Source organism: Camponotus vicinus, unplaced genomic scaffold (genome assembly GCF_025532165.1).
Source record: "Camponotus vicinus isolate PSW18456_S1 unplaced genomic scaffold, iyCamVici1.0 SCAF_5, whole genome shotgun sequence".
In the NCBI taxonomy this organism is placed as follows: domain Eukaryota; kingdom Metazoa; phylum Arthropoda; class Insecta; order Hymenoptera; family Formicidae; genus Camponotus; species Camponotus vicinus.
Genome location: NW_028141977.1, coordinates 8,460,724 through 8,487,318, shown reverse-complemented (window position 1 = coordinate 8,487,318; position 26,595 = coordinate 8,460,724). Strand labels below are relative to the sequence as shown.

General features: G+C 32.0%; 2 protein-coding genes across 11 annotated transcripts in view; both read right to left on the bottom strand.

Moving 5' to 3' along the window:
- Positions 1-1,441: 1,441 nt before the first annotated feature.
- On the bottom strand, positions 1,442-13,512 carry LOC145971461 (glutamate receptor ionotropic, kainate 2). Of its 3 annotated transcripts, none has more exons than XM_083099140.1 (16): positions 13,394-13,512; positions 11,494-11,590; positions 10,889-11,047; positions 9,630-9,823; positions 9,131-9,288; positions 8,365-8,506; positions 7,588-7,890; positions 7,061-7,480; positions 6,832-6,916; positions 6,358-6,634; positions 5,024-5,222; positions 3,752-3,912; positions 3,587-3,669; positions 2,764-2,879; positions 2,523-2,672; positions 1,442-2,168 (listed from the first exon to the last, which is right to left on the bottom strand). In XM_083099140.1, the coding sequence occupies exons 2-16, from the start codon at positions 11,576-11,578 to the stop codon at positions 1,986-1,988; spliced, it is 2,715 nt and encodes a 904-aa protein (XP_082955266.1). In that variant the 5' UTR covers positions 11,579-11,590; positions 13,394-13,512; the 3' UTR covers positions 1,442-1,985. The 3 variants fall into 3 exon arrangements, with proteins under 3 accessions (XP_082955266.1, XP_082955268.1, XP_082955267.1); XM_083099142.1 differs by having other exon boundaries at positions 3,752-3,894; XM_083099141.1 differs by lacking the exon at positions 13,394-13,512 and adding an exon at positions 12,448-12,803.
- A 3,161-nt stretch (positions 13,513-16,673) lies between these two features.
- Positions 16,674-26,595, bottom strand: part of Kair1d (Kainate-type ionotropic glutamate receptor subunit 1D) — a 396,680-nt gene continuing 386,758 nt past the window's right edge. For 6 of the 8 annotated variants that reach the window (XM_083099132.1, XM_083099133.1, XM_083099131.1 and 3 more), the window contains 6 exons: positions 26,196-26,333; positions 24,851-25,049; positions 24,124-24,355; positions 22,600-22,715; positions 20,811-20,966; positions 16,674-19,014 (listed from right to left, as the gene is read on the bottom strand). In XM_083099132.1, coding sequence (XP_082955258.1) covers positions 18,961-19,014; positions 20,811-20,966; positions 22,600-22,715; positions 24,124-24,355; positions 24,851-25,049; positions 26,196-26,333 — 895 coding nt within the window. In that variant the 3' untranslated portion in view covers positions 16,674-18,960. The remainder of the gene's footprint in view (positions 19,015-20,810; positions 20,967-22,599; positions 22,716-24,123; positions 24,356-24,850; positions 25,050-26,195; positions 26,334-26,595) is intronic. The other 2 variants (XM_083099137.1, XM_083099139.1) reach the window with 1 other exon arrangement.

Below are 26,595 nucleotides of genomic sequence, written 5' to 3'. Positions count from 1 at the left end.
TATTTAATTGTTTTATTAGAAAAACAGAAATTGGTATTAATATAATTAACAAGATAATCTCACTTTTCAAATTACGTTATTTACAGAATTATGAAGCAAAAGTACCACAATAATTTAATAATCTTGCATATTATTTAAAAATATAAAGTTTCTAGGTATTATAAACTATGTATTTATGAGAATCATGTTGTATATAATAATTTTCTATTTTTACACTGAGAAACATCGCTTGATTGTATCAACAAGACATATCTGATAGAAGGCATTTTGGTTAAAGTAGAATTTCTAGTTATCACAATAAGACTCGATTTTTTATAACTAGAACGTTTAATAGACTTTTCCTACAAGGATTTGGTTAGTATTTTCTAGTTGGATCTATAAAACTTTTTATTATATTAACTAAACATAGACACAGTAATACCATTTTTTTTGTAAATTTAGTATTATTATCAAGAAAATTTAGTAAATTTAACAGGAAGAAATTAATCATACTCATCTGGTAATTCCTAAAGGAATTCTGATTCGTCCGTTTTCCAACAGACATACTGATTGAATCTATCAGATTTCTAATTAATGCAACCAGATTTTTTTCTCAGTGTAATTATTACATAGTGCCGTGAAAACAAAAATCTGCTTTTACAATATTTATGAACTTCATCAAAATGAGATCCTTCTTCTTGTTCCTTTGGATTTGTTTTTTCTCAATATATTTTCTTCTCAATATATTGTATGTTAAATAATACAGTTTAACACACACACACACATCATATTTACTATATAATATTTACGCGACCGATTGCCAAAGCAAAACGCGAGCGCCAAAATTGCATTGCGAAAAGTGCATTCAACCTTTCTTTTAACGTGAGAAAATAAATCATTTTTATAGTATAAAGTATAATGTTGACATTACGGAATACACGATACTTTGCACTATCTATCACATTTTCAGCCCATATTTAAACAAGAATATCGATAGGAGTCAATTTTTCAGATTGATTGATGATATGAAATCACTCGCGCGATTAATTACTATCACAAATTATTAGGATCGCTAAAAATAAATCATCGACACGCGAGGAAAACTCGTTGTTATTAATTTGTATGTGTACCATGAACTATCCGGCGCTCTCGGAGCCAGTGGTTATACTATCTCATAACCATCGGTTGACTATTTTGACTACATGCAAGCTGGAAAAGTAGGTAATAGGACCATACTTTCTCGTATGCTGTTTTGCGCATGATCATTGTGGATTATTTCAATTTGAAGAGTTACCGTTGTCAATGATACTGTGATTCATAATGATTTTGTGAATTTATAATCGCAGTAGAGTTGATGTGCGAGCGATAATTTTTCTAGAATATCTTGCCATAATCTTCTAAAATTGTCAGTCTAGATTTAAGAAATTTACGATTGTCATTTGAAATATATTTATGTTCAGAATTAACTTTGCCAAGCTTCGATTTTTATTAATCTATTTGGTGCGAGCTATATGCGACATATAAAAATTGCAGTAATATTTGATATAGTAATCTTAAAATTACGTACTTTGCTTTTCTTATAATTTTTTTTTCTTTCTAAATCAAAACTCCATTTATTTTATTTTAAATGCAAACACACAGAGTTCGAAAGAAAGTGCACTTAAAAAATAGGCTCAATAATATTGAGGATCGTTAAGATATTATTTGTGTTAAAAATTTTTTGCTATTATTTCTCTCGTTTTTCTATCCTGTCATCTTATCATCAATTAATGATTAATAGATGCAGGAAGCGAGAGGATATGGCTACTTAAAATCAATTATTATTTGTAAAAGCTATGTATATTGTATATAGATATTACATATTTCTTAAAATTTTTTGTTCAATGCAAGTGCCCTAAAATATTTTATGTGACTTTTGTAGTCTTACTCGAACGTCGTGACATGGACAACAAAATAATAAATTCGTGCAAACGATAGCTTTGTATTTGTCTAAATTTGTCCCGTCATTATTTGTCATCAGTTGGTGATGTTGTTATTACTGTCGGAATAAAACCGTACGGTGGTGTGCATCCTCTTGTGCTGTTATTTTCACTTTTACTAGACGCTCCATTTTCTCTTCGCGTTGGTTTAGAGCTACTGCCTTTTGCAATGAATTTCAATTCGTTTAGCAATTCCTCTTTGAAAGATACCTGCACACACAAAATAAATTAGCATATATATGATAAATAAATATAACATACAAAGATATGTTGAAAATTAATTTTTACAATTATTGTTCTTAATATAGTCTACTAAATTTTCAAACCGTGAATTATAATCTAGATAAGAAGTTATCAAATTGCTAAATTCGTTTAAGATTATCATATCAATGTTGTACGTCAATTTAATTTATATATCTCGACCTCAATACAAATTAATTTTGATTATCGCAATTCTACGTTATCCTAAATTAGTAAAAATATATTAAATTTTTGAAAAATTGTTGTGTCTTAAGGAAAAGCAGTATGAATTGTATCCTTTATAAATAAGGAGAGTTCGTTTACATTTTCTCGAATAGATGTCCGGGCAATTTCCCAAAGTAATTCGATAATTGTGTACACGAATGATAAAGCCACTCCGACAGTGAGGACTAAAAATACACCACCGACGTTATCAAGGCCGAGTTCCTCTGGTGAACTACTGCCACCATTCTCCTACACAATAACACATAATAAATGAAGATGACGTGATGTGTAATGCGTATTTTATATAATATAAAAATTTTATAATTGATCTCTCGCTCACCCGACACTTTCCACCACCACGCTTCTGGGTCCACCATTTTTTTTTCAATTCCGTGATAATCCCACTTTCGGAAAGTTTTAAAATTGCAGTGTTCAAATAGTGTCTATAAGGTGAAACTGCAACAATAATATTTTATAATGAGAATGCGATTATTTGCTAAATAGGATAAGTTTTTTAATCGTAAAATAGAATTCAGTTATATATTAACAAGATTAATAAATAATTTTGCATCATCTCACAATATAAAAATATTTTGGAATTGTATAATATTTGAAAGAAATAATTTTTTTTAAATCTTTTTATTAAAAAGTAGAATAATCCAGTAAATTTAAAATTGAAGTTTGCGATCTCAGAACTTACTATTAAATCATTTATGTGAATTATAGTTCACATAAATCATTTATGTGAATTATAATTCATTTATGTGAATCATTTATGTGAATTATAAATCATTTATGTGAATCATTTATGTGAATTATAGTTCATTATTTTTTATTATATTATGACACAAAATATTTCTATTAATACAATTCAAATGCATATTTTGGTTTTTATCCAAATCATCTTTTCATTTTTAATTTCGCGTTCAAACAATTAAAATATTTTATATTGATGATTATGTATTATTACAAATAATATAATTTTTATCCAAATTTCAATATTTTTAAGATAATTTTAATGATTTTAGAATTTATCAAATACAATATTATTAAGATAACATAAAAAAATATTTAAAATGAGCAAAATATGCAATATTTTACTACATTATTACTACATATAATGTTGCAGATATATTATATTTTGGTAAAGTTTATATACATACATTTTTTAATCGCGATTCCGTAACCCTTTTCGTCCAAGAGTCCACCCACTTGAGTCACATTGCATTCACGTTCTACGGTATATCTAAAATAATAATATTTTATAAACATATGTATATATAACATACATATAATAAAATGTGAGATAATAATATATATATACTTACTCTATTGAACTAGATTCCATAAGGAATGCATAGTTTTGGGTTTTTACCTTTTGCAAGCCGACGTCATTGGACCTTGGCAACACATCTTTTTCATTTGCCATCATATATTCATACATTTCCTTGTACGTCGGATAATCACTGTCCTTAGAATTGGCAAAAGTCTTTTATCAAAGAACTGAATTAGAATTTAACTTTTACTTATTGTGCCTATTGTCTAATATTATTATTACATTTATTAATATTGAACATCTACCTCAATGTGAATTAGGAAGCTTTTTTCTAGGATTATTTTTTTATTATTAGAACATTATGGAGTAATATTATTGCGGGAAATAATCATTAAAATTTGTGTTATTTACTGAGGATAATTACGATAATATGCAAAGAACACTGTCGATGCAAATATGGAGCAAACTCTAATAGTATTCAAAGGAAAAAACAGTTATCGCGAATTAAGGATTTATTAATATTATTTCGTTATTCTGATTAATAAATACTTAATTGATTATATTTTGTAAAGGCTTAATGATTATCGTATTTACGATACAAAATTATCAATTATGTTATCACGTATATTTGCGGTAATAATACTATGACAAATAAATGATATAAGCAGAAAGTAAATATAATGAACAACAAATAACTAATCATGGGATATTTTAAATTATCTTACGTTCAAGAGATTACTCTTATATGCTATAAGAATAGCAAAACTATGAATATCCTGAAAAATCTATCACTACATACGCAATTATTTTTTATTAGATCGTTACATATGAAATAATATTTCATCAAAATAATCAGATAACTTTAGAGATAATTATATCAAGTGCAATCTATGCATGTTTGAAAAGGAATTTATAATGTACCGATAAAGTTCAAAAATTTTGAAACTAAGAGAACAATAATTTTTCTACGTTTCATATATTAAATATCTCATATTTTGATAATATATTTTTATAAATTAATATAAAGATTGGTAATACATTTTTTACAATATTATTTCTAACTGTAAAATCACAGCATCATATTGTGCAATTTCTTAATTAATTCCAACTTTAAAAAGATTGCTATACTTTGAAAATTGATAAGCTAAAGAATACTTTAGAAAGATTACGTCACATGAAAGTATTAACCAGTTATCAAACAATGTTTGAGAGTTCTATATCATTCTATATCATATAAACTTTTCTATTATGTCATATGTAACAGTAATATTGTAATAATTTATCATTATTGCATAAAATATCATAATAAATGTTAAAAACTTACTTTGAAAAAATTGAACGTAGCTCCTTGATATTTAGCTCCATACTTGATATTCTTTTTTTTCGCTAATTCCTCAACAGTATCAAAAGGATTTACAACAGTTTCTACTGTTAAAAATGCCGCCAAATTAGCAGTATAGCTAGAAACCATAATGAGACAAAAGAACCACCAACAACTGGCCATCATCCTTGTGGATATGCCTCTGTGAACAATTTATAGAAACAGATTTATAATTTCACTTTGTAAAAATTGTTTCATAATATATGTATTGTATAATATTCCTTATAAATTTTTTTTATAAATATTTTCTACAAATATTATATAATAAAAAATATATATATAAAATTTATCGTTAAATAAAATTAATAAAAATTAGTGAGAAAATGATTACTTAAAATTCAGTTGCAGTACATGCACAAAGTAAAAAAATCTTCAAAAACATATTAAAGGAAATGATAGAAAATAAATAAAAAAAAAAAAATATATATATATTTATTTATTTATTTATTTTCTATCATATGTTCAATTCTATCAATATGTTCTTCCTTTAATCATGTCCTTTAATATATTGTATTATATATGTATATATAAAAAGAACAAAATTATTTTCATTATGTCTGTCACTCATTAATTATAAGAATCATTTATAAACCAAATTTCTCTCTCTCTCTCTCTCTTTATCTCTTTCTCTCTTTCTGTATAAATTTTTTTATCTTCAAATCCAAAAAAAAGATATTTCTTTTCTGTTGACTTATATTATACAGAGTGGACCACGTAAAGTGTTACAAATTTATATCTCAGAAACGAAGCAATTTAGAGAAAAATGTTTCAGACAAAAATTGTATGATTTCAAGGGGGACATAAGATGATGCCATTAGTTTGTCCTTGAAGAGTCACCTGAAGGTCACGTGAAGGTCACCTCCAACTTTTTAAATAGGACACCCTATATGCTTTTGCATATTCTTGTAGCTTATCTCAAGAGCTTTCCAAAACACTATAATTAAGTTAGTTTTCATTAAGTACTTTCCGAGTTATGAGGCTTGAAATCATTTCTTAATTTTACATAAACCGTAAAATATCTTGTAAAATATTCATTTTTCAATTATCTTACCTTAATACTTTTATGTACAAAATAATGAGAGGAATCAATTGGTGTAAAGAAAACACATAATTGTTTCGAAAAAAAAAATGTAATTTGTAATTAATTACATTTTTTTTTTGAAACAATTATCGTTTCAGATATAAATTTGTAACACTTTACGTGGGCCACCCTGTATATTAATTATAACAATAATTATAATTTTTGATATCGATATAAATATGAAAGACACACTTACATTGGTGCAATTTCGCTTCCCTGCTGCATAATACTTCCTATTACAAACCAAAAAGCGTTCTTAAATGTAAATTGATTTTCCAGCTCCTCTGCTTCTTCGATACAAGGGTAAGGATTGTTCCATTCTGCAGGGCATAGCCTGCCAATTATAAAAAGGAGCAAAGATACTATGACACATGCGCCGATTAAGTAAGACCAGACAACGTTTGAAAATGGCGATAAAAAAGAAAGCAAGCTGGGAGGCGTCTTGGTCGGCTTTCTATAAAGTATGCTTATACCTGTAAAATCATATGAAACTTGATACTTAAGCTACGATGTATATTAGTTATTTTCTAAATTAATAGTAAAATTAATAGTAAAAAGATATGTATATATTTAAAACTTAATACAAAAATCTATAAGTAATATTAAATATCGTATACTACATTACATTTATATTATACACGTTACATCATATAAATAGTATGTAATTTACCTAAATTCATGAACGGATTTGTAAAATCGACAGCTTCCTCGCGTGCTGCTGTAATTGTAAGATCTGTAATGGCAAGATCTGCTTCCTAAAAGAATATGATTTCTTTTTCTTTCTTTCTTCGATATTTATAAATTTCATAATTTTAATCCTAATAATCTCATGAAAGACTACAAGTAACATCAGAGAGATATTTCAGTTTATATATTCAATAATATTAACTAATACTAACATCATTTATAATTTTTCCAAGCATGCCTGACCACTTTCCATTTTTTTTTGAACCATAGTCTGATTCGACTTGCAACGTATAATTAAAACCCAGGATTTGGCTGATACGATCTATTATGTCAATCCCGAACCCCTCGTATCTTTCATTGCCGCTCAGGGTCATCGATGATTGCGTCTCCATTCCGTAGGGTGCTGTTAAAGATATTAGGACTATAAATGTTTTGTTTTGCAAACTTAGCTCAACATCTGTCTTTTTTCCGTTAATTTCTGGTATCCAATTAATATTCTTTCCTGTTGTACTGTTCCATACACCTATTTTTGTCAAGCCCTTTTCGGTCAGACGTACAACATCTAATTGTATATTACTCCGGAAGCCATCTCTGTCAAATTTTACAAGTCCAGTTAATCCTCGTGTTTCGGTCTGAAAGTGAAATAATGTAATAAGATTTGTTTGTAACGTGGCTAGAATAAAATCTTGTACGTTGTTGTTCAAAATACTTGATCTAAAATGCTTTTTTCAAATCTTACCGATCGCATAAAGTTGCTCAAGCTTAATCCGTGTTCCCATCTAACAATACCATCACATTGCAATTTTTTAACATCACCTTTGATGGCATCTTTTAATTGCTTGAAAGCTCTTGCAAATAGTTGTACCGCGTCGTACATAAGCGCGGGTTCAATTTGTAGCTGCGAGGGATCATCTAAGCCCCATTCGTTCTTGTGCTTGTCTAAAGTTTGTTGAACTATCGGATCTTCAGGGTCAATCAGGCGCAAGCCGGTAAAGTTGACGCCAGAATACTGATATGGTTCTAAATCCAAGGTTTGCAGATCCTGCCATGCATACATATTCGTTGGTATATGTCATCTTAACTTAATTAAAGCTTTCAGATGGAACATCGTGCGAAATAAATTATATGCAAAGGAAATTGTACCCATATAACTTATATCAAAATCCTGCTTTTAATGTAATATCAATGAATAAATAATTCATTTTTCGAAATTTCTACGTGCATATTTATAATCTAAATTTTGCACTTTTATATACAATTATTGTTTTACGTAATTATTTTTTAGGTTCTTATTAAAATACTAACACTGAATTACACACATTTCGATATACATGTGTATTTCGATAGGAAGATTTCTATTAAAAGTAAAGTTTATACGATATATTTTATCGATATTCTAAATATTTTAAATATTTTTCTAAATATTTAAGGATTTTCTCTACCATAAAACAATTTTGACATAATATCAGAATAGTGTAATTTTTTCAGTTTGTAAAAAGCAATTTATATGTCTTACCAAAGATGTGACGATCACTTTATGCTTTTCAGATAAGATGCCAACTTGTTGAGCCTGCATGAGAACTTCACTGAGTATCTTATACGAACAATCGATGATAATGTTTTCTATATCCGCTGCTTTGATTTCTTGCATCGCTTTCCTACACAGGATTCGATGCCAAATTATACAATTAATCAATGTCTTTCGAATTTTTCTCAATTAATTAAACTTGCTGATCTTTTATTTCTATTTCACTTTTAACAAAATCATTATTTATAATGATTATAAATTGTAAATTATCTAATTCTTATTTGATTGAAAAAATATTTAAAAATTACTTTGGTAGTGAAAAATTATAATTTGTTATTAAATATATTGTTATTAAACATATTGTTGTGCCTCAAAGGTAATCTTCATCTTATTTATTAATTTCACAATTATTCCAAATTGATCAAACAGAACAATATAAATATTGCAGCGAGAATAACACAGAAACGCAGCAATACATTTTAACGACAATTTTGAAATTACTCATGATATGCTCATAATAATTAAAATATTAGATGATGAGAAAATAATAAACAAATAATTAGCGTATCACAAAAAATGATGACAGAAATCATCAATTATTGATGTGACGTTGACAAATATATATATCTTTCATGAATATATAGAAATAGAGAAGGGTGACAATCAGTCAATTCTGATTCTCCATGAAATTTGAGGAGTTTTCGTATGATTGAGGGACTAAAAGATCCCTTCGAGACACTTCTGTATTCTATACCTATAATTCGGTCCGTGACCCAAGTGGTACATAAATGCAGAATTGCCGTGAGGGTCCCATCGTTTCATCAAAAGATGCATGCGAATCAGACTATCGGTATTCTCGTAGAGTATTGCAAAAGATTTCCATTTGAATTCCGTGACCAGTTGATCATATATCTGTGGAAATTTCATTGACGATAAGTTATGTTACAATTATGCGTTATATAAATATAGAAATAAAATTAAAATGTCAAGAAAGATTAATTAAAAAGAAATGATAGATACGACAAGATAAATATGTCAATATTTTGTAATGATTGCAATTAGTTTATTCTTTAGCCTTAATTTTTTGCGTTATTGATGCGTAGACAGAAATTATATATTTTATTTATATAGATAAATCATTAATGATTTTGTTTTACGATTCAACATTTATTATATATAGCTCGCATATAATATTATTCATGCTATTTATATCAATTTGCGATTATAATATCTTTCCAACTTCATTTACTTACTCGTGATAATGAGCTCACGTGTGGATAGAGATTGAGACTTAATCCACGTGGCTGAGGTGGTTCACTAGAATCCTGTCGCACGGAAATGTGCGGCACTTCCATTATATCGCACATACTTTGCACGTACTCTGCGGTCACTTTTTCCTGAGGTCCGAAGATCCCAACTATTTCGTAGCTATTTACCTTCTTGCATACTAAATATTTCGAAAAAAAATCAATATTGAATACATGTCAAAATATAATAAATAAATTGCAATATCTCGGAAAAATAATTGCAATGCAGTCATTATTTATTATCTGATATTTCTCTCTTTATTTAAGAATTCATATAAAGAAGATACATATTATTTTACGGCAATATGTTACACTCACATTATATTTAAGCATCTAAAAAGATTGCATTAATGTCATAACGTTACTGTGTGTTCATGTTTCTACTCCATTAAAGAAGATAAATGTGATTACCTTGTTATGTAATGCGTTTTGATATCAGACATAAAATAATACAAAATGGGAGTCTCAAATATAATTTAGCGTCAAATCCTGCACCGAAAAAATTGTATTCTTAACTTAAGAATATGCCACTTATCTTTAGAATATATACCACTAAAATAGGCGCCAAGAGGATCCTCTTAAGTTAAGAGGAAAATCTTCTAAAGAGATATTCTTAATACACAGAGAAAAATATTTCTTTGGATTTAATAAATTTTGTTGAAGTCAAATAAATTTAATTATTGGTCTAAAAGTTTTTTTCCGCCTAATTTCAAATAATCTGTTTAATATTCTGAATCCCAACAAGGAATCCAGATTATTAAATAAATTATTTTAAATTCAGCTTAAAATTAAACTGATAAACAGTGATGTCAGAAAGAGGATGCCAGCTCACATGCACACAGAGAACCTGTTGTGTGAGCAGCATCCTCTCTTTCGCACCACTGCCAAGGGAAAAGAATATACTTTAGATTTTACGTTAATACAAATCCTTTATATACATTTCATGATAAATATTGAATACGAGAAAAATTAAGAGTGGTGTCGCCGCGGCAAATGAAGAAACATGTCGCGCACACGAAAATCGAGTTGCGGCGTAGAAGTCGCAAATTAAGAATATATTCTTAATGAATAAGAATATATTCTTAATGAATAAGAATATATTCTTATTTATTAAGAATATTTATTAAGAGGACTTATAAAGTATACATTTCAAGAATACAATTTTTTCGGTGTGCAGTGCCACTTTGTCAGCTACAATGCATTACCTGTCTCTGATATCTCGAATAGGTCTATTCCAACCTCGCTTGTTTCCGCTTCCAAAAACACATTTGATATTTCCTCGTTCTCATGTCTTTCTTTGTTAACTGCTGTCACTGATGATTCGAACATCCACTGGATCGCTTCATCTTGGTCGAACAATCCCGCTATAATATAGTTCTTTTTAAAATCAAGACGCGTTACACGACCGAAATAGCTCAAAAAGTTCTTTCATAAAGTACTAGTGCGTATTATCGTATATGCGTAAACTTGATTGCGTTTTTTACATAATATTTCTTTTTTTAATATTCAAATATATTAACAACAGATTAATATCATTTACACAATAATATTGCTCAAAAATTCAACAAAAAATCTTAAAAATCTTAAAAAAAAGAGACTGAAAAATATATCTGTTATAAATAAATTTAATAAATATCGTAAAATGAAACTATTTGAAAGAGAGGATAATTTATGTCTAAATATTTGTCTACATCTCATTAAAATAATCTCTTTCAAAATTCATAACGAAAAATGAATACAAAAATAATGTTTTCAATGTACGTATATTTTATTCATATTTTTCTCTCAAGTCAGTAAACGTTTATCTTACCTATGTGGACCTTTTTTGGAAAAGCTAACACACATATGCAGGACAGAAATATCGGCAATAATATCAGCAGATTTTTGGTCACCATCTTACGATCATTCTGCGCACACACAAGTAAAATTGAAATAAAATTAAAATGTATGCGCAGATATGGATGTGCATTTAATAAAATCGAAAAGAAAGAGAGAAAGAGAGAGATGTAAATGGTATGTATACGATGCACATGACCAAACGGAAAGATCTTGAACGAGCACTTAACCAGTCGACGTTATATAAACTAGCCAGGAGGCATCGCGCCGCCTGAAAGTCGCTCTCTCGGCGCGCATAAATATTTAGATCTGTCTAAAATCAATCTTCCAATATTGAGTCTAGTTATTTGCTTGTGTGCTCTTAATAAATCCGTTTGTCGCGATCCCTCTCACAATCAGTAGCATCTCCTCTCTCTCTCTCTCTCATTCCCTTTCTTTTTCTTTTTCTCTGATGATTTTTATATTAAAATGTTAGTATATGTTTATATGAACATGATAGATTCTAAGTTGTGTATTAATACTGATATGGCAATTTATTACACAGTCTGAGAATTGTCATATTTTTTCTATCTACAAATTTTAGACAAATTTGAAAATTTTAATTGGCAGTTATTATTAGCACTAGATATCTTTATAATTAAACTAAATTTAATTTAATGTTGAATTTTTCTATATTAGAATAAAAATATAAAAATAGTAAAATAATGTAAAATTAATGTAAAGATAGTAAAATTAGGAGTGAAAAATAAGTTTATTTAATTTATCAAAACTCTTTGTGATTTTTAATTTTACTTATTTTAATTGGCTACAAAATTACATTTTCCCATTTCTGTTAAAAAAAAATTAAATAAAAGTGTGTTTGTAAGAAAACTTACAAAATTCTGAATTATATATTCGTAAATATGTAAGTTACTTGATAAATACTTGCATGGATTCTCGCTCGATATAATTAATTTCTCAAAGCTATATAAATATTTGCCCGACATTCCTGGATATCTTTTATTCCCCGGAGACGGCCAACGTCTGTCTCGAGAGTGCGAGCTTTTAGTAATATCTCACACGCATTCAGAGTTCCACGTAACCTACTGTCATCGTGCCAAATGCACGCAGTCTGGCGCGTTCTTTTTCATTCATTCATCGTGGAGCACGCATTCACATCTATTTATCGCAGCCGTTTTAGATACTTTACAAAGTGTCGGTTTATTCGGCTACATTACACGGAATAAATCATGAATTGCGGAGAATTGCTGATCGGAAGATCTTTACACGGTCCAACACGCGTCGACACGACATGGAAAACTAACGAAAATCTTAAGAGAGCGTATAACGATGTCGATATATTTAGACATCGAGCGTCGCCACCGCTGGTGCTTGTCGTATTCGTCGTGTGACATAGATTTCGACGGAATACAATTGGAAGTACTTTTTTTTTATAGAAACTTAACGGTATGCATTTTTAATTAAATCAGCATCCATATGTTGTCTTATCTCTTTTTTATTCTTTATTTTATTTATATATTTAATATATTTAAATTATATATTTATATATTTAATGTAATGATGATATTAAGAGAAACTTTAATTGTTTTATCAAACGCATAATGATACACGTATTTGAAAATTTGAGAAAAAAATTTTTTTTTCAAGAATAAATCAATTTTTAAAATTTTTCTCCAAATTCATTTTACTTTAGTCGTTCAAGAATTAATCAGCCGGCTGAAAATTTTCAAAGTGGATGATTTTTTCGCCAAAAGCGAGGGAATGAAAGCGTTAAATTTATTCTAATAGAAGCATGTGTCACGATTCAAGCGATAAACAGCGAAGAACGTTACTTCTCTAAAGAGGATCATCTTTAAGGATTCGCAAGAGCTTACCTAAAGAATGCGATGCTGCGACTCGTTCTACCTGGCACAGAACTTTTGAGACGCGTGCTTTGCCGAACGAGCTTTGCGCGACACGCGACTCTAAATCCGAACGCCACTTCTCGCGCGTCTCATCTCGGCAGCGCATGCTCTAAACTCCCTTCCCAAGTTTTCACGATCCATCCACGACAAACGGTTGTAGTGCAACGTGTATACTTAGATAGACGGCAGAAATTAATATACAAAATTACGTAGAAGTCTAAAAAAAATTTTTATATTTCACAAAATCTTCTTGTATTGCTCTAGGTAAGCAATATATATGTTTTTTTTCCGAAATTATACTTTCAAATATGATCAAAATTTATCTCTGTAATAAATATTTATTATGTGAGAATAATATATAATCAACGTTATAAGAATATAATCTCGGAATTTACGAAAGCATGCCATGCGCCTAAAGGCTGCTGTTCGCCCATACAAGGCTGCTGCGCGCTTGTACAGCTAATATTCTATATGATGAGAAATTTTGAAACTCAAGTTTTTTTAAGTTTTTATATATTTATCATTATATAAAAATGATCATTGCCGTAAAGAATTGCATTTAAAAGTATTTATAACGATTCCCAAACCGTAGCAAGTATTTTGCGCTTATATATAAGTTTGATTATATAGGTTTAATTACGTTGATATTCTAGTAAGGCGTGGTTGGGCAAATATAGTAACTAAGGTGTTAGAGAAATTAGTTGCATGGATAGAATACAAGACCGAGTATCAAGATTATAATTATAATTAAAAGTTTAATTACAATATGTGAAATTGAAATTTATTATTAGAGTGTATATTCAATATATATACTGTAACTAGAAAAGTTACCATTATTTTGATGTCCTATTAATTCTTTGATTTGACTTTATCAATCCTCTCTAGCTTCATTTCCATTTAATTTTCAGATTTTAATTTTACCATTATTGATTATTTTATTAATGACTTTTGCTTTATTTACTTTCTACTTGATTATCGAGAGACTGCGAAAAACCAGAGAATTTATATGTATTTTTTTCCGAATAAAATATATTAAATATAAATATATCTTTTCTCTATGTCATTTTATATCATATTTATATATTGTCAATAAAAGAAGTGTACGAATATTTTAATATTTTAAATGAACATTTTACAAATAAAACTGATACATTCAATTTTTTAAATTTGTTTATTTTTTATTGTGCTATCACTTAGAATTACAATTTATATATAAAATCAATAGAGAGAGAGAGAGAATCGATGAATAATAAATAAATAAATTCAAAATTAATGGCATGATTATAATGATAATCAATTATCACCGATGACTCGGGGAAACGGACGTCACAAAGACACAATTACAACAGAGGATATTTGGATGAGAATTTACAGACGATTAATTTATTCACGTTTAATATGATGCTTGTAGTACATTTTATATAAGAAGTAGAATCGATAGGCTCTTAACAAACTCGTATGTCGCGACGTGTAAACGCAAGTATATAACAAGTTTTATATCGACGATATTTACAGGACATCGTATCGGACATCGTATCGGTGTCTGTATGCGAGCGCGCGTGCGTATATATATATATATATATATATATATATATATATATATATATATATATATATGTATATGCATGTATTGAATGTCGCGTATGCACGTTTCTATGGTCGCATTCAGAATTCGGTAAATCGTATCAAGAGTAACGAAATCCATGGAATGTGCAAGGAAATAAAAGGAAATAAAATGTGAATTACACTCATCTTCGCTTTTTCACGCTCTGCCTTCAAATAATGTCCGCAGAAGCTATTGGAGTATCACACATTCTTTAACGCAGTATAATCGTGCACTCATATTCTGATTTACGCACCATTCTTTTCCGAGAGTTTCGGTTTAAACGTTAAATTAGAATTAGTGTTCGGATCTTTTTTTTTTACATTTTTTTTAATATGTAAGGTTAGAAGGAAGACTCAAAATGAATACTGCTTGGTTCACAAGGTCCGCATAAACGCGATTAAATGGAAAATCGAATGAACAAGAATTAGCAATAATAATGGCACGTATTCTCTGAAAATAATCTGAGCATTGTTAGCATTTTTTTTTGCATTCGACGGAATGTTGTCAACGCGAAGAATATATTATCCAAGTAGTCTGAATAATTAGAGTAGTTTGCGTCATTAGTTCTAATTTGCTCAAGTAATATTTCATTGATCTTATGGACCCCGTCAGACCAGCTAAGAATAGGAATCAATTTAGATGAAGGTATGTTCAAATATATCAATAATGTATCACGAATATACAAAATAATTGGATCGCGATAAAATTGTGCAAATGACCATTCACGCGATCTCATTATTCGTCGCATATTAAAGATGGTTTATACGTTATTTATACACGAGTGGGATTCGTTCGATCGTCACGTAGAGAATTTATATGCGCGAATTCGCGTTTTATCATATTTGAAGGATTTCGGTAACTACATACTCAGATTGATTTCAGAATATTTTATGAGATAGCAACAGTACATCTTTAACGTCAATGAAAGGCCACCTAATTCCATGCGACTCTTGTTCACTCGCTTGTTTTTTCGCACGCACCCTCCTCGTATCGCATTTAACAAGTAGAGACCCTATGAAGGACTAGATGGTGGACTATCTTATTCGATAGTGGATCGTAAAAAAGGGACAGACAGACGTGTACATACAGTAGAGGTAAGTCTTTACACAGCAACCCAAATCGCATTGCAAATTCTCGTCTCGTGAGAAATTTACAGGACCCTTGGGCCAAGGCTTGTTGTAGCGGCGCCTTTTTTTCTTCTTTCAAGGAATGCCAAATCACGTTTTTGATTTCAGAAAATTTGATTTCTCTGCAATAATAGTCTGACGCGATCGTCACATCTACATTTCTCGCAGATTTAAAATTTTGCAATTATAAATAATTTTAATTTTACAACGATTTTGTCTTTCGATCAGATTTCGTCTTAATATTAAGGATCGATTTATATATTTCCAATTGCATGTGAGCGAAGCAATTAACTTCGTAAAGAAATTCAGTCTTTCTTCGTTCGATCAGGCGTCCCTTTGTTCACGTCAAAGGCGCTTTTCCGATGAAGTGCCTGTACTTGTTGCACGCCGCGTACCTGCCTTCCTCCGAGACGATCGACAGGCTCGAATGTTGCCTCTGACGTCGACAAAGTACCTTCCTCGACGGCTTTTTATTCTCGTTGCCGCAGTCCAAAGCGTATCGCAATTCGCTCGCCATTTCCGAGCACACAGACTTCTGAAAGTTTCACAGAAAGAATATTGCGACAGGCTCCCGTATTGGCTCCCAAACGAGTCGTTTAGCTTAAACTCACTACATTGAAATTTAAACTTTAAGATTCGCTTTATTTGCAAAGACGCAGTTAAAAGTTCCGTTAACGGAAGGTAATCTTTGTTTAAAATGCTGAGAAAGACTCTAATATCATCTATAAGAGAATCTACAATAAATGGCACAATTGAATACGAAGGAAAAAAGGAAGGAGAAAGATTCATCTTATTGCTGAAATAATTTTGAACTAATATCTTACGAAAGTCTAAAAAAAATAATGATCTTGTGCAAGCAATAAATTACAATAGGAAATATAATTATGCATGCAAATTTGTAAAAAGCTTTTTTTAAAAATGTTTACTTCTACAACATTGAATTTAAATTGTAAAATCTTCACAGCCTCAATGAATAATGTTCCTCGTAATAATATGAATAATTATAAATCTTTATAATAAAATATGAATATAAAAATTATTATATAGATATAAAATTTCTTTTCTATCTTAATGTATTATGTTTATAAATTAAAATATTTTAATGTTATTTCTAATACTTGTTAATGTTAAAAATAATAAATTATTTACAATTAAAAAATTAGATAGATCAATTTTAGCTGTGTTCCTTGAGCTATGAAGATTCTATCTACGTAACGATACTGATAACGAAATAAATTAGCTCACCTCCTGTGAATCCGTGACGGGAGAGAAGCAAGAAACATTGCGACACAACTAACAATGTCATATTAAATTGTCACACAACGCACGTCCTTTCAATTTTACTTATGGTTACAAGTAATGCAACATTTTGAAATTGCAATTTTTCATAAAAGTTACTTCGCCATGACACAGAGATTCGTCTATTCAATAACGAAATTTCGGAGTCCGCATGCTTCTATACATGGATCGGAAGTCCTTTACATTATGGACAAAGATGCACGATGGATAATGATGATATATATATAAATTAATATTATATAATTTAATACTGTAAAACGTTCTCAGATAGATTAATATTATTTATGCCACAATTTAATTAACGAAATATAAAAAGTATATACCTAAAGGTATAAGAATTGGTATATTCTTTAATGAATTCGAAATTTAATAACGTTTTCTTAGTGAAGATTAAAATGGAAATATTATTTACCATCGAAAATCAAAAAGTTCCCCAACATCTGAGCTTCAAGAGCAACTATCTTGAACTTTAAGAAAATCTCACTTTTCAATTAATTTCAAGCGAGATATACTTACTAGGAATATTTATTCTTGCTGATAATTTCAATTTTTCGTATCTTTAATGTAATGGAAAAAATAATGGATTGTTAATGCAGGAATAAAATTCAATTTTGATAAGATATATCTCCCTTGTATCCACACTTGCTCCTTCGATTATCGCATATATCATTTTCGCGAAGCGAACGGACTCCGCGCACACTTACGAACGCAATGATTAGCTCGATAGCTACATATTATGTACAATAAAACGTCTTGTAATCTGGTACACACTATACATTCACTCTATCTAGCCGGTATAAAATTGTGATTGTTCTTAAAAGTTTGTCCATTGCCGCAGCACTATAATTCGGTTGTAAATACCGCGGCTATTTTCTTTTTTCTTTTTTTTAGTATTTTGATGTCGGTCGAGACATTTACAACTTCGCGAGGAAGGACATCTGGCCTTTCCAATTGCGAGACTTTAAAGTCTTTGTTAATCTAAGTTTTGATATGAGCAAATGGCAAACATGTTGACCTTTCCAATCTTTCTTTTATGCCATATTTTGGCTCAGATTCCATATATTACATGTCGTAATAATCGTAGATTTTTCTACTGAAAAGTCGTCCTTAATCGAACTTTAATAATATATTCACCGTGAGAAATTTAATATTGTATCGTGAAATTCTGACAGAATCGAGCGATCCGTTCGTCAGAATATTAAACACTTTGTTCTTCTTTGAGCATCGACATTCGAAGAGAAGTATTTATATATCTCGAATAAATTCGTCGAACAGCCAGATAATTGATATTTGATAGGATTTTGGGAGGAAAATTGGAAAGGTCAAAGCTCGTTGCTTCTCCTGTCCGATTATTTAGTTTGTTTCTATAATTTTACGATCTTTACACAGTTTTCCGATCACTCGTGATGGAGTTCTTCCTTAGGTCCACTGAACTCGGATCGGATACGCTTTGAGGTACGGCTTGAGTTTAAGAATCTGTTTTCGCAGCGCAGCGCGTACCGTCGCTAGTGCAGATCAGTAAAACCTTCGCAGATCGGTTTCCCCGAGGATTTCTGCTTCTAGAACAGAACACCAAAATGCCCGAGTCAGATTCGTTACATCAGTCATTGTTGCGATGGTCCAACAGCAAAGCAGGATAAGGTGCGCATCGATACAATCATCTTCGCTTATTTAAATAGTAGATAAAAATAATATGTACATGTCTACCATGCTTCCTCGTATTGCTTTTTCAAACAGATATACACTCATAGAAGCATCATCTATTCATTATCATATTATTGTAATAATTATTTCACGATAAATTTTTAAAAATAGGAGCCAATCTCGGACAAAATAATAATTAATAAATTTATTTTAATTTTATCTATTTTTTCTAATTATTGTGATATCGAATGTCGCGATTGCCATAACATTTGCAGTCGCCTGTGATTTGATTAGATCATATCAGATTAACCTTGCGCATCACGCAGCACGGAAATTCATTCACGGAGAAATGTATGTCGTATACAATCTATTCGAAATCTATTCCATTCATTACAGAACGAGAGCCTTGTCCCGTGATCGAGCGGATTTAAGCGGATTTGAATTTTTGGAGAACCTTGTCTTGCACGTTCTATTGCGTACCCTGAAGCGAGGGTTGAAAAGAGAGTCGAGCAACGTTCGCCAGTTCATAGAGCTATTTGCTCTTAGGGTACATTCAGAATGATCCGCACAAAGCTGCATATTCGTATCCCTGGGCGAGCCCTCTTCAAATAGTTGTCTGTTTGCTCACCCCTTGAATGTATGCAAACGGTGGTACAAATACATATCGCATACACTACACGCCAACCACCGCGAACAACGCGAAGCTTTACATACGCTAATTCCATTTCTCCGCCTGCGTTGAGCAAAACAAATCTCGTTCGAAATTTTTTCATTAAATTCTCGCTCGCTGCGTTTCTATAACTGACATGAGGCTTCCCGATAACCACGATGCTCTCATATGATAGCGGGCGCGGCTTTCTACTCGTTCGTAATAGTATATGTATTAAATTCACAATTAGAACATAATTAGAGCGGATTTAAGCGGATAATTAGAGTAATTATTTTTTAACATTAAAGTAGAAGAAAAAAAATGCATATTATATTAAAATATTATATTAAGATTGAATTATCTAAAAGTCAAATTCAAAATTTACTAGAATGCATTTTCAGGAAAAAAACAATCATACAAAGATAAATCCCTTTTTTAAATATTGTTAATTGATTTGAAATAAATTCTTAATGATTATTTTTAATAATAAGAATAATCTTCTGATGAACAAGTCCTATGCAACAAACAGGGAGTGTTTTTCGCGGAACAAAAGTCCAGGCTTAAATTGCCTTGATTAATCACAACTCGCAAATACTCGAGAGGTTTCTTCAGCGTAGATGCTTGCACTAGCGTATCTTGGATGGCGAGCAAGGACGGATATTGCTCGTTCGACTAACGACGATATTCGTGCGCAACGAGACAATAGGGATAATGACGAATGGGAGAGGATAACGATGCACGACGATGACGGAAAAATGAGAGAATATAAAATTATACGCGCGCAGCGGGTTGTTTCGCGTAAGTTCTCGCCGATGGATGGCTATCGATCGACAGAAGAATACCGATCTCGTGCTGCGCGAGCGATCAGACCCGAGTAGTTCTGTACCGAGACCATTACAGAGGAACTCCACCAGCATGCGAGCATCAACTGATGTACTCGCGCGGTATGTCGGGATAGATCGCGTCGGGATCGAGCCGCGTCGCGGTCATTGATCCTGACGTGGCGATTTCCGACGAGATTACTACACGACCTTCCTCCACGTGCTATTTCGCGTCACTCACCCGCTCCTCGATGGCCACTTTCCGGCTCTTCCATACGAACTCGCAGACCGCAATCACGCAGGCGACACCCATGCCACCCATCAGCACCACGAAGACGCCACCGACGTTTGCCAAGCCGAGCTCGTTCGCCGCCGAGCTGCTTTTCGAGGTGTCGTCCTGCCCATGAGAAACATCGATTAGTCTGCGGTATATTAAAGGTGGGTATTAACGGGTCGAGTATGGGCCCATTGTACAGGTAATGCATCGTCGGAGAAACGGTGGTTTTCGTGTTTAGTCTGCTGCGTGTCGTTAATGCACGCGGTCTTCACGCTCGAATGTTCATTATTGAAGCGACTCGCGTCGTCGATAATATCGTGAAAATTTGATCTCGCTTGCTCGTATCTGGGCTGATAAATCCAAACGCCGAGAAGAGAGAGGAAATATATAGTCTATCGATTTTATTAAATTGTCTGTTTGATGATAATCTTCGTTCCATTTTTTGATTGACATATTTTATGTGAAAAAAAATATCTACATCCTAAATATATTAAAAATATCGTGTATTTATATATATTGCCACTTTTTATATATATTGCCACTTTTTATATATATTGCCACTTTTTAATTTAATTTAAAAAATTATATACGTATGACAGATATACAGCAAATATATTAGCATCTATATCAAATAAAAAAATGTTTGTATTCAAAACAAAAATATGATCCTTTCTTTTATAGAATAGATTTATCAAAAAAAGAATATTTTACAGAAAAAAGGATATCATCAAAAAATTCCGCTTAATTGTTCTCAGATATAAAATAATTTAATAGTAATTAATATAAAAATTTTTAAAGATGATACAAAACGATACATGCATTAAACACATAGTTTTTTTTTAATTTTGAGAAAATTGATAATTAAAGTAAATTTACTTCTCTACGTACAATGTGTATAAATATTGCGCGTGTTATATTTTTAATATCTTACAGTTCTTGTAAGCTAAGCACAGGATCGAGGCGTTAATTCCACTTTCATAACTATAATCATGTATCTATGTTTGTGCGTCAAATGTCGGCAAGTTTGCTCGGAAGGAAGGAGGAGCCGAATTATCAGGAGAATTTATCGGCGTAGCTACGCGAGAGAAATAGCAGTGCGCGCAACGGTGATCGCATGCTCGGCGAAGCCTCGATTTCGCGAATTCGCGAAATAGTCTTCTTCGCGTGCCGTCTCAACCCCCAGTAACCTTTCCATCCCTGACAGATGAGGGGAGTTACTGGAGTCTGACGCAAGAATTTCGAACGCGCACTTCTTGACTGCACTAGCGCATCAGAATATTTTGCGTGAAAAAAAATAAGGAAAGAGACACGAAAGTTAAAAACAAATTCGCACAATTTATTTCTTAACTGCGGTTTTTTAAATAAAGTGCTTGTAGTGAATGAAAAAGCTATTATAAAAAATAGTTAATTGAAATAAGCACAAAGATTCTATATAAAATGCGTCTAATGATAATGAATTTCTGTGATATAAATAAAAGACCTGTTATTAAATTTTAATTATAATAAATATACTGTATGTATCTAGTATATATAGATTATTTTGTTGAAATCACTATGAAGACTATCGTTCCTCTTTTTATTATATTTTACATAGATTTTAGAATTTTTTCTTTTTCTAACTAATCTCTAAACTATTTTTTACAGTACTTGAGTTAAATGTCTTGTCATTAATATTTTTTTTATTACAGATTTTGCATTTTTTATAAGACAGTTAAAAGTGAGTATATTTTCGCTTAATATTGTATTTACTCACCCTGCAAGATCCGCCACCTCGCTTCTCCTTCCACCAGCGCGTTTTTAGCACGTGAAGCTTCCCTTCCTCCTGGAGCTTCAGGATGGCCCCGTTTATGGCTGTTCTGTATGGTGAGTCTGAAGTTCCAAGGTCGTTTTGAGGAACTTCCCCCCACTGCTTTTATCATCTCGTAGCATCGTACTTTCGCGAAACTTTCGGAAGTACCGTTGCGCCAATCGTTCCCTCGCGCCAACGTTTCGCCTGCAATTCCGCGCGCGATCGCTTCCTTCATAGCGGCATTCTCTATCGACCGGTATTTTCGCGCAGTCGCGAGATCAGCAAGACGACCGGCGATACGATTTCATTCGATCTCTCGGGGGGGCGAGCATAACGGATAAACTGACTAACGCGCGCTCGCGCGATCTCGCGATCTCTCGATTCGCCGAGGGAACGATTCGCATTTTCTATCAGAATTTCATTTGCATGAGGGAGAAATTTTAATTAAGTGAGGATTTCTTTTACTCACAGATAGACCAATGTATAAGTACTTCAATGTGATATCGATCAACTACTTTTTTTTTCTCTTCAAAACCATTGTTCAAAACTATATCCGCTACTCTCTTTTATCGATTGACATTATTGAGACATTATAGTTTCAAAAATATTTAAGTCGAATTATATTTCTTATACTAAATTATATTAAATTGCGTGATTTTATAGATTTCTGTAGGAAAATATTTGTAAAAGAAAAGTGTAAATACGAGTTATAAAATAATATGTAGAAAAATTGTAATACATATTTAAGTGTCAAGCAAACTGATATTTAATACATATTTCGATGAGAAACATATTAATAAATTATTATATTAATGTGATAAAAATATAATGATAGTAATTTTTCAGTTATAGAACTTAATGCTTTACTTGGGTCATAAAATGTGATTTATATTTTGATTGCAGAAATAATTATCAGAACATATTTGAGTTTATCAGATGCATGAATTGTAAAAATATAATTAAAAAAAATTAATCAGCACATTTTGTATTTAATAGAAGAAAATTTTATAATTTTCATGAGATGTATCATAATATCTGGATTATACGTGATTAATAGGAATGATGGATTATACGTGATTAATAGGAATGATGATTAATATATCTTTGCAGTTGAAGTGTTAAGTGTTTTTCGTCTGAACAACCTATGTGCATTATTCGATAATATTGACAAATTGATGAATCAAAATATTTATTAAATAAGCAGAGAAATAATTAATAAAGAAATATTTTTCTTCTCCATTTTAAATCTATTTTAATTTAAGAGATAGAAGTAAAATAAATGCATGACTTACTAATGATGTAAAAATTATATTAAAAATTATATTATATTAAACTAATTTAATTAGATTATATTAAACTAATCTAAACTTAATCATGAAGCTTTTTTCGTATTTTTATGATTTCCATCAAAGAGCACGCTCAAGTCTTATATGAATTTACTGCACATCTTCACATATATATGTACATGGTGTTTCTATTAGCACTTACTTGGTGGCATGGCTATGCCGTATCCTTTCGAGTCTAAGAGACCGCCGACTTGAGTGAGGTCGCAGGTTCTCTCGATTACGTATTCGATGGAGGTGGATTCCATCAGGAATGCGTAACTGCCTTTCCCCTTGATCACTCGATCCACACCCTCGACGTTGCTCGACGTAAATACCGTCGGCTTCGCCGAGTCCATGAAGGACCACATGCGTTGGTACGTCGAGAAATTGGAATCCTAGATCACGCCGGGAATTTCGTGGTTGAATATGCGTGCCGTTAAACGATGGAACGTCGGAGTGGAAATCGGTTAACCCCGAAGTAGGCATGCCTTACTTCGGCATAGATATCGGCGCATCTCTCGTAACTAATTGTACGCATCGCGTGCGCTTTCTCAAATTAATAGAGGAATATTCTCGGTCGCAGCCTGCGGTTTCGCTGTTGGCTTGATTGGAGATTCTTAGTCCGTTATAGCAAATTCAACTCAACTGCGAGATTTCAGATAACAATACGCTAATCTACCCCTATTCTCCATAATTCGCAATTTCTTTTGTAACCATTTTATTACTTTATTCTACAATATTCGATTTATATCCGTGTATTTAAGCGTATTTAATGTTGCACATTTGTAATAAATTCTAAATATTATTCTATATAATCGCACCGTGAATATTGCTGAATATTTAGAAATAATGCACATAAAAATATGATATAAAATTATGCGTAAGCTCACCCTGAAGAAGGCTGCCGTGCTGCCGCCTTTGAGGGCGCCGTATTTGATCTTTGTCTGCTTAGCGAGATCCTCGGCGCTCTCGATTGGAGAATCCATTCTCTCGACGGTGAGGAAAGCCGCGAGATTAGCCGTATAAGAGGAGATCATGATCAACGTGAAGAACCACCACATACCCGCGACCATGCGAGTTGACACGGCCCTGCGATAAAAGATCAAAGAGTGCATATCCATTTCCCTTCAGCTTTCAAGCGCTTTTGAACCGAAAGCTCGTTGTCCGAAATTGCGCGCAAAATAGCCCGTACAAACGTCTCGTTTGTAGAACCGCGTATTCGATAAAGCGGAGCGCGTGTCGTGAAAATACGGAGTCGCGGAAAAAGGAATCAATGGCACCTGCCGTTCGCGAAAGTTTTCGAGAGTAACTTCGCGCCTTCCACGAGGTAATGGACCGTGCGGAGGTTCAACTTCGTTTTATGTAACGAGCTAGCTGTATACGTCGCACGGGTGTAATCCGTTGCGCAGTTAAGCGATTCGCGTTTGCCATTAAATGGCAAATGCGGGAGTTGGCGAACGCATACATATATGCATATGCGTATGCATGGAACGTATGCGGGCGAATTATTTTACACATTGAAAATTGGTGCGTATACATAAACGCAATTATGTCATGTATAACGAGCACGTGCAATTATTGGAAACTACTAACGTTACTGCGTGACGGCATTCCAAGCTGCTAGCGCATGCTAGGCGATTTCATGCACTTTGATGACCAGAGGAAGCATTCTGATTCATTTCGTTTACCGGAAATTTATAGCGCGGAGAGATGCTTTTTTAAGAGAATTTTAAGATCGTATCTCGGAGCATATTTTACTTTCTTCTTAATTTCGAATATTAAACATCTCGCTAATTCAGTATCATGTTAATTCTTTATTGAAGGGAAAGTGCTTGCTTGAAATTAATTAGAAAGTAAAGTTTTGTTACTTCGTTACATCACTGTAACGCTTAATTTGCCATAACCTTTTAATTAAATAGCTCCGTAATTAAGCCATCGATTAAATTTTCATTAGAGGCGAGAGTCGACAAAAGCCGTTAAGGAATACATTCCTGCTACTAATTCCCACATTTTCCGGCATACTTGGCATACAATCGGCTGCAGCAAGCCTACGATATAGCACGGTTTGAGCGATTTTTCTAACTATCCGCGTAATCTAATGCAACGCGTCTTACGTTCGTTTCCGTTGTACGATTGCTGTTGTTTATTTTACGCAATCTGGCCGACAAGGATACGAGACGGATCCTACATTATCGTACTTCACTTTTATATATACTGCTTGCTTCGATAACTTACTTCGGAGCTATATCGGAGCCTTGCTGCATGAGCGAGCCTATGGTGAACCAGAGCGAGTTCAGTAGGGTGAACTCGTTCTCGAGGACCTCGGACTGCCCGTTGCACGGATGGGAGTTCTCCCACTCGTAAGGGCTGAACCTGCGGACAGGTGAAAGGGGAAGGTCTCAGATTAGATGTCAAAACGTGCATCTCTGTCTACGTATTATCGTTGTCATCCTGAAATGGCGCGATAAATCCATGGAATTATTGTGCTTCGCGCCCAAATGAACCAATTGAGATTATTATTTGCTGAGTCAAGTAGTACACCGTATGATTTTTCCATGATAAATGCAATACGCGTGAATAAATATATGAAATATATATAAATTATGTATGAAAATATAATAATATATAAAAAACA

Bases quoted from the DNA above. Each gene is read 5' to 3' on its own strand.
- LOC145971461 (XM_083099140.1), bottom strand. From the start codon at position 11,578: ATGGTGACCAAAAATCTGCTGATATTATTGCCGATATTTCTGTCCTGC. The intron at 7,891-8,364 runs GTAAGACATATA...TATGCATGGCAG, and splicing joins AAGTGATCGTCACATCTTTG to GATCTGCAAACCTTGGATTT. The intron at 3,913-5,023 runs GTAAGTTTTTAA...CTTTGATAAAAG, and splicing joins CTACGTTCAATTTTTTCAAA to ACTTTTGCCAATTCTAAGGA.